Source organism: Fragaria vesca, linkage group LG5, assembly GCF_000184155.1.
Source record: "Fragaria vesca subsp. vesca linkage group LG5, FraVesHawaii_1.0, whole genome shotgun sequence".
NCBI classification, from domain to species: domain Eukaryota; kingdom Viridiplantae; phylum Streptophyta; class Magnoliopsida; order Rosales; family Rosaceae; genus Fragaria; species Fragaria vesca.
Window position 1 is genome coordinate 12,290,834 of NC_020495.1, and position 9,731 is coordinate 12,300,564.

The 9,731-nt window shown below is 37.9% G+C and overlaps 1 protein-coding gene across 1 annotated transcript; it reads left to right on the forward strand.

The window, feature by feature from the left end:
• Positions 1–1,216: 1,216 nt before the first annotated feature.
• LOC101308380 (purine permease 3-like) lies at positions 1,217–3,432 on the forward strand. Its single transcript, XM_004299643.1, has 2 exons — positions 1,217–2,175; positions 2,798–3,432. The coding sequence occupies exons 1-2, from the start codon at positions 1,438–1,440 to the stop codon at positions 3,179–3,181; spliced, it is 1,122 nt and encodes a 373-aa protein (XP_004299691.1). The 5' UTR covers positions 1,217–1,437; the 3' UTR covers positions 3,182–3,432.
• Positions 3,433–9,731: the final 6,299 nt, after the last annotated feature.

Sequence of the window (9,731 nt, forward strand, 5' to 3'; positions counted from 1 at the left end):
ATAAGGCCTGGGACCATTCATATATATATATATATATATATATATATATATATATATATCTTTCAATTGAGATTTCCCTTTATCTTTCATATCTAAAGCACGAACAGCCAGTCAGATTTCAGAAATCCCAGTTCTTCTTTATCATTCTATAGTTGGACTTGTAGAATCGACTACGAAGTGTTGAAGGGTAGTTTAATGTATGCATACATGTAATGAGTGATCGGAAATTGCAGTTTGCATTTATGAGAATGTGAAGATTCATAGATTGACACCCCGATCCACCTAAGAATCCATCCGGGAAAGAAACCAAATTCAGCCTCATGGATTCAGAAAAATATTGTTTTTGTCAAGTAACAACTAGATATTGTGACATTCAATCGATTGGTCTATTGACTCTATTCAATGAGTTGTTGCTTAATTGACTAGCTTGTAGCTAATATTTGGAATTTAGTGTTTACTCAAGGATAATGTAAGTTTAAAAACTTCCACTTCTGAATACATTGCAAGTGGCGTATTAGTCTAGCATCAGAGAAACCCTAAACTCAAGTTTGATTTACGAAGCTGTTAGAATGGTCAGACAATGTGCTGTAAATCTGAAATACATAGTTGAACCATTTCATATGCGTTGAGAGATTACATCCGAAACCTAAAAAGCTTTTGAATTACCCTAACACTAAAAAAAATATTTTCACTTCTGATGGAGCCCCAAAAAGGAGCTTAAGCGAGTGAACTTTGAGCGAGTAATGAAATTCAAAACAAATGGCCATACAGATTGAAACAAAACAAGAACCTACATTCTCTCTAACCCCATTTTTTGGAAAACTTTCTCTCATAATGTTTACATGTCCCTTAACATAAGCTTCACAAGTATTGCATTCCCTTGCCCTTAAATAAATACATGTACAATCTACAATCTACACTTGATAATATTGGGATAAACAAACTTTTGCTGGACAATTAGGCCAGTTAGCTCTTATCCGTAAAAAATAATGCAAAATTGGTAAAATTGATTCACTCCCTATGCCTATCATTGCCCTACCTTCAAAGTATGCAAAATTACACCAATGATCGATGACAACAGATTCAATACATACGACAAGACGTGTACGTACACACACTAAGAATATTCATTAGCTTCACCCAAATAGTTGACTCCTGCTTTGATACACATTACACTCGTACTCATTTCTTGACTCTTCCGTATCCATCGTCATTTGCTGATCCATGAGCTGCGATAGAGACAGTTATAGACTCGTGGACGACTTTCAACCGTTGATGTACGTACATGATGAACGATTAGGAATCACTCGATGCGCTGGCCATAGCATTTGCTTCCCTTATATCTAGACCGAGTTTGCTCACTATAACCATCTATATAAGCACATTACTCCTCACACCATCAAACACAAATTTTTAGGCCTGTAGTGCATTAAGGTCATGCAAATGGAAACCACCGATAATGAGCAACGTAAAGCCGCCGCCCTGAAAAGGTTGCTGCTCATTCTGAGCAGCGTACTCTTATCCATAGGCACCTGCGGCGGCCCTTTGATAATGCGCCTCTACTTCATCCACGGCGGCAAACGCGTCTGGCTTTCGAGCATGCTCGAAACCGGTGGCTGGCCTGTGATCCTCGTCCCAATAGCCATAGCCTACTACCACCGCCGCAAAAACCAAGCTCCAACCGACCCACCAACCAAGCTCTTCTTCATGAAGCTTCCTCTCTTCGTTGCCTCTGCTGTCATCGGCGTTCTCACCGGCCTCGACGACTACCTCTACGCCTACGGCGTTGCACGCCTCCCCGTCTCCACCTCAGCCCTGATCATCGCTGCGCAGTTAGCTTTCACGGCCTTGTTTGCCTTCATACTCGTGAAGCAGAAGTTCACGTCGTATTCGATAAACGCCGTCGTGCTGCTGACGGTGGGGGCGGCGGTTCTTGGCCTGAACACGAGCTCGGACCGGCCCAAGGGGGAGTCGAACGCGCAGTACATGCTAGGGTTTGTGATGACGGTGGCCGCGGCGGCGTTGTATGGGTTTGTGCTGCCGTTGGTGGAGTTGATGTATAAGAAGGCCAAGCAGAACATCACGTACGCTTTGGTTTTGGAGATTCAGATGGTTATGAGTTTGTTTGCTACCATCTTCTGTACGGTTGGGATGCTGGTGAACAATGACTTCAAGGTTAGTACAACGATTTCTCTGATTAATTCTAGCCAATTGCAGCAGCACTGGAATAGTCTAAATCGATTAGTACAATTTATCATTTAACCACAGACCAAGAATTGTCCAGTTTTTCAATTATTGCAGTGGAATGCGACGGCATTTATTGAATGATGAGGAAATTATTTGTGCATATCGTTTTAGATTCTTTTTATTATTATTATAGATTGTAAAAAGACTTTCCGCCTTTTAAGATCAATGATGAACTATATGATAATATAGTATGAACACACTTTTATTTTAGAAGGAATAGTGTATGAAAATACTGGAATGAAAAAAGTGGCATGATGAATCCACTATTGAACACCTTTATGCCAGTGACGATGAACTTGGATGGAGAAACTAATTTTGGAAAAGTTTATGAAACTTATAATGCATGTAAAAAGTAGCAATGTATACTTTAATTTACTCGTATTCGGTTGTTTTTGTTTCTGAATGCTCCATTGTGTTCTTGTTGATCTCGTTTTCTATATTTAAGTTCTGGAAAGAAATATTATGTCACTAATAGCTGCTTGAAATTTTGGAAGATACGAAGTTTTTGGAACATATATGTAGTCTAAACATAGATTTATATATTGTGTAGGTGATTCCTAGAGAAGCGAGGAAATTCGAGCTTGGGGAGACTACGTACTATGTGGTGCTTGTAGTGAGTGCAATAGTCTGGCAAACTTTCTTCTTGGGAGCCATAGGACTCATCTTCTGTGCCTCGTCTCTTCTATCCGGAATCGTAATCGCTGTTCTGCTCCCGGTAACTGAGATCTTTGCTGTTATTTTCTACCACGAAAAGTTCCAAGCAGAAAAGGGGGTCTCTCTTGCACTCTCCCTCTGGGGGTTTGTCTCATACTTCTACGGCGAAATCAAACACAACAAACAAAAGAAGCAAGCAGATGCAGTTAAGGAAAAGGAAAACAACAAAGAAGGTTGTACCCCCGACGTAGAAAACCTTCAGACAGTTCCAAATCCATGAGAGCACAAGCTGTAATTTCTATGTTTTCTTGCTCGTGGATTTTGTGAACAAGGCTTTGCAAAAGTAGGCATTTTCGAGGGAAAGGCTGCATTTGGCATTATATGCTTCATGTTTCGGGCGGCAAAACCCATTTTTTCCCAGTGGTATTCATATTGGTTGGAATAAAAGCCATAGATTATTAACCAAATATAAGAAACGTCGTCAGCCATATTGGCTGCGTGCAAGTGTGCAGCAACTATGAAGGGCTCATGATATACATAATAAATTTCAACACCTAAATGCGTCCAAAAGTGAATCTACAATCCACTAAGAACACTACTTTCCTTGTGTGGCTAATTACATAAACAACTCCAATTGCTTAATATATATCTTTGAGATATCTCTTTTCCCGGTTGCCCCATTCTATTTAGGTTTGCCAAAACCTACTCGTTCATCCATTCTTGTAATACAAGTACTTCTATATAACATTTGAACCTTTGATGGTTCACATCAATTCGACAGTTTTGGCAAAGAACTATAAATATCGACTACGGTGAAAATTAAATTAGAGATATGCTTGTTAATGGTCAATGAACTATGATTGAAATGTCGCAAAATGACATGCATATTGATCTTAAAAACATCATTGAACCCAAAATTGCTTGAAACCTAGTTCATCGGGTCGGTATGTTTATGTAATAATCCTGTCACTTTTGATAATGAATATAGTTTTATTCTATTGATAAAGAATGCAAAACAACAAATTACAAAAGTGACTTTTAAAGCCACCGAAGGAGATTTTTCTATAGGTCAGATCCTGCAAGTGAGGGTCCAAAGCACTACATGATGCACAAGAGTAGTCTACCATTGTTAATGTTAATCTATCATTATAATTTAGACAGCTGCATAAAATAGACCATAAAAGTAAACAAAAACTCACACTCAACCTTTTCCTTTCAATCTGTTTTCTCTTCCCTTTTGCATAAGAACACGAAGGAAACGAACAAAATCATGAGGAAATATCTTAATAAAAGCCATACTTCACACTTCCTTAGTTTATGGACTCCAATTAGTTGGCATAGGTACCAATGTACCATATATGGTTACAAGGTATAGGAATCATCTTTTCGATTTCATCTTTGCTATCTGGTATTGTAAATCAAGATTCTAATCACAACAACCATAACCAAAACACTATCAATTTCAAAACACAGCATGACAGAGAAAATAGAAAATAATGCAAAATGTTTTAGTTTTTCGGAGGTCAAACATTTATATCTATAAGAAGTAATTTTTCTGGATGTACATTTTCCTCCCGATAAAGCCTGTAGGAGTGTAACTAACTTGCACCAGCATACATTCCTCCAATAAAGAAGTCAACTACTACATTTCAATGTAAATCAAGTAATGTGGAATGCAAAGGAAAGTGCAACTGCAATTTATGAGGATTAAAAGTGAGGCTAGAAAGTCACTACTGCTCAAAACAGCTCCGACACAAAGACATAAAGTGAGGCAACTAATGTCCAGAGACCGAAATCATTTCAAGTCACACACCCCTAATAATATGTCAAAGAGACTTTATTTCAAGCAGCACTTAGGTTTGTCACTAAAACAGAGTCTAGATTCTTTAGTAACATAAGAACAAAGAACTACTGTTAAAATGGCGTTACAGCTGTTTCAGAGAAATAATTTGACAACAAAACTATTTCATATACAGATAATAATGCATCATACAAAATCAGATACTAACAATATCTACCAGACATCCAACAATTTGCAACATCATGACAGTAAAACTGTGAATAGAAAGATAGTCAGAAGTTTTCAATGGGAATATGGACATTGCTAAAGGCACTCACTTTTACCAATTTTTTAAAATCAAGTCGCATTTACTTTAACAAACAAGTGAAAGAAAATACCAAGTAGCCTGATGATTGCTTTCAATATGCAACTTTTATGCCAAAGAGAAAAACAAATTGACAATCAAATGAGATTCAGTGTGAAGATCTGCAGAGAATTATACAAGACGGTCACTATTTGTTAACTTAATATTAGATATGTTCAACAGATCGATCACACCGATATCGACAGTGATTTAATTTAGCGCGGAATTAACTAATAATATAAGTTGTGTTTAGGCGCGGCTCAAATGAAAATAGGATAGAATTGATTCTAAACAATTTCTGCAATAGGTAGATAGCTAGATAGCTAGACAAATTAGTTTAATATGTAAAAAGGATCGATTAGGTAGATCTGATGAGGGATCATGCATTCATTTTTACATAAAGGATCGGATTAATCTCCTTGTAATATCCATTTTTCAACTCTCTCATGATCACACTAATTTGACGTCCTACATACATGCATGCATGAACTTTCTTAAGGCTAGGGGATCAAGGAAACGATATCAGAAGTTGAAGAAGAGAAAACTGATTAATCAGCTAGCCTCTTATTCTAAACTCAAATAATGTTCCATCTGATATCTTTTGCACGCAACAAATTCCTGGACCCAATTTCTTATTATTCACGATTCATGAAAGGTGCATATGATTGATGATTTAGGCCGCTCTCTAGTGATCTCCATGAATGTACGTATCTAATTATCAACAAAATAATATATGCAGCAGGGAAAATCAGGAGGCACATCGATCATTCTACATAACAGAACTTCTAGAGTTCTAGTTAGATCGATCGATGGATAAAACATGTACGTGAGACTATGGGCAGTATCTTGATGTCTCATCTGATCATGGAAAAAATGAAATCAGGCAAGTGCATCAAACTATTTGAGATGTACGTTGTCATGCACGTCCTAATTAGTCGAGGTATATATGTGAAACGACAGAGGCGAACCCAAAAGCATGCATGGATTTAGTTCCGCCGGCGGCAAACAGTGACGTACAAGGCCCTTCGAAATTAGGTCAAAAACTAAACCTCGGCGAGTGGATATTCAAATACATATCGTCCGGGCTAGTGACATGACGGAAAAGCTTACATGCAAATCGGATTAATTTTGCCAGTCTCATCCGGAACCACTAAACCAACACTAGCAGATTGACGTACTGCTCGAGTATTGGGACAAAATGCCCCAACTTGAAATCCTAGATTCATCACATTCAGCTAGCTATTCAAAAACTTAAAAGCTCTGGTTTTTCTTTGGTTGGATCACTGGGATGGAAGTACAGGCCCAAATAACAAAACAGAATAATCACCAATCTTCAAAACTTGTTGAAATGGGCTCGAATTCCAGTCGGACCATGCTGGGTCTAACGGTCTTACTCCTCTTAAGATTGCATTATATTAGGAATGGATTACCTGAATGTTCCCTTGAACCCAGACAAATACTTTGGATTGAGTTGGATTACCGGGCATGGAAATAGATGGATGACTTGTCTGTAAAAGTCATTTGGAACAACAAGTACTCACCTAATGGTAAAAAGAAAAATAGTTACGGTGAGGTTTCGATAAAGTCTTTGCTGTTTTTCTTTTTCTCTCTCTAAGCATTTTTAAAAAGTGAGGGAAAAATGTTACAAACATATACAACGTAACAAAAAAAACTTATTTGATGAAATGGGCTCTAGGAGTTGTATACTCTTAGAATGAATGGACTCACATATATTGTTGTCATTGAAATGGACAATGAAGAGTTTAAATTAGTATAAAATGGTCATTTATGTGAAGGAAAAAAAAAACATGAAGTGAATCAAACAATAAATTAAAAGGTAGAAAACAACCAAGCCGCTGAAAATTTCTTTTCCAATGGTATTGCACATCAATCAGGATCCCACTTACATTCCCACATGAGATCATGTACGCTTCTATGATCAAATATGTGATTCAAACAGAATATTTTGACAAAGCAAAAGGATCAATGTCTCACCGCATCCATGTTGAGAGGCTGATTTCTTACATGTGCACCTGTACGTTGTTCCATGTTCTTTCTCTGTCAACAAGTCTGCCCTTGTATATATGTAATGTACTAACGTAATTATAGTTTGTACATCTTAAAGACAACGTAGCTAATTCAGATTATGGTATATGATTACTTGCATCATTTTAATTTCTTTCACCTTTTACACAAATAGGTTACTTGCATAATTTTAACTGATTTCAAAACCAGATGAAGAATTCATGAGTTCTCTCTAGCTTGTGCATGTATACTGATTTGCAATCAAATGACCATGCCTATATATTTTCTTGACCAGCCATACATATAGAATCCAAACTATTCAAGTGAAAAGAAAAAAAAGAAATCAAACCATGTTTTAGTAGATTAGTAGTGCATGTCAAAATCACCTTTGCACATTAACATATATAGCCAATAAATAACTAGGGGAATCTCATAGGTTGGCTCTAAACAGATGAAAACAAGAGAAAAGGGATGAAACACATTTAGGTATAAAAAAGAATCCTCATAAAAAATTAGAAGTTAACAATATTTGTATGCAACCAGTCGTATCATATCATATCGTATCGTATCATCAGCAGTTTAAAAGGCATGTAACCACTTGTATATATACGATCGATGACACTATTTGCTTTCTGGAAGATAAGCATTCCATTACCCGTTGGTGCACGATTCAATAAGTGGGACCATTCATATATCTTTCATTTTTTTTTTCTTTTTTTCTGAGAATGTCATATATCTTTTAATTGAGATTTCCCTTTATCTTTCATATCTAAATCACGAACAGCCGGTCAGATTTCAGAAATCCAAGTTCTTCTTTATCATTCTATAGTTGGACTTGTAGAATCGACTATGAAGTGTTGAAGGGTAGTTTAATTTAATATATGCATGCATGTAGTGAGTGATCGAAAATTGCAGTTTGCATTTATGAGAATGTGAAGATTCATAAATTGACAAGATTCATAGAATGTGAAAATTGCAGTTTGCACCCCGATCCACCTAAGAATCCATCGGGGAAAGAACCAAATTCAGCCTCATGGATTTAGAAAAAACAATGTTTTTGTGAAGATATTGTGATCGACCTTCAATCGATTGGTCTATTAGTTGTTGCTTAATTGACTAGCTTGTAGCTAATATTTGGAATTTAGGGTTTACTCAAGGATAATGTAAGTTTAAAAACTTCCGCTTCTAAATACATCACGAGTGGCGTACTGGTCTAGCATTAATAAGAGAAACCCTAAACTCAAGTTTGATTCACGAAGCTGTCAGAATGGTCAGACACTATGTTGCAGATCTGAAATACATAGTTGTACCATTTCACATGTGCCGAGAGATTACATCCACTATAGGAAATCGCCTCTTAGCCGACAGAAAATAATAAATCCATCGGCTAAGTACGTATTCGCCAACGGAAACACCAACCGTCGTCTAAGACTCCACAGCCGTCGCCTAAGATCTATTTACGCGATGGAAATTGACTGTCGAGGACGTCCGTCGACTGAGACATGTCTACCCGACGAAATAGGATTTGTCGTCTAAGCTCCGTCGACTTACTAACTCCCAGGCGACGAAATATGTTCGTCGGCAATATTTCGTCGGCTTAGTAAGTCTTACGCGACGAAAACTGATTGTCGACGACCTCCGTCGCCTAAGATCTTCCTAATCGACGAAATTGGCTCGTCGTCTAAGTTCAGACGATTTAGATACTCCTAGACGGCGAAATAGTTCCGTCGGTATAGTTAGTCTTGGGCGATGAACCTGTGTCCGTCTGGTAAGTTGATCCTGGGGGACGAACCTTTTGTCGTCAGCTAAGTAAGTCTTGGGTGATGAATATGTCTTACTTAGCCGACGACCTGTTCCGTCGACTAAGAAATGCCTTTATTTCCTGACATAACACAGAACGAATATATTTCCTAGCCGACAGATTTTGTCTTAGGCGACGGAAGGTTTTGTCGGTTAAGTGAAACACATCATTTACTCAACCTCTGCCTAGAAGAGAACAAATTTGAAGACTTTGAAACCGAGTCATCCAAACCGAGTTTTGGAAACTTTTCTTCAAGATTTTGATCGATCTTCGAAAGCTGCTTCTCTCCTAATTGGTATGTAACTTTAATTCATCTACTTTCTTAATTTAGTCATATTTTCCAGTGAACTTTCTGGCGACTTTGTCGGTCTAATTTTGATGGAATGTTGCTTACTTCTGAGGATAATATAATTACTGGATTGCTTGATGCATGATATATGTAACTTTTGTGTGTATATATGTTGAAATAATTACAAAATTTTTAGAGTGTATATATATATATAATATATATAGATATATACAGTCTGTTTCTGGTGCCGACGTCAGTACAGGTTTTCCCTACGGATTTCCGCCGTTTCTCCACCATTCCAGCGCCGGCGACGCCGTTTTCTTCTCCCCAGCGTGATCCCAGACCTCCCCTGACGGTGTTGGAATGAAGAAGAAGGCCGGAGAGATCGCGATCAGAGGTCTGTGCAGCAATCTCACACAGAACTTCACAACAGATCATGGTGGACCTCCGATCGCAATCTCTCCTGCCTTTTTCTTCATTCTAACACCGTCGGGGAGGTCTGAGATCAAGCCGAGGAGAAGAAACAGCGTCGTCGGTGCTGGAATGGTGGAGAAACGACGGAAATCCGTAT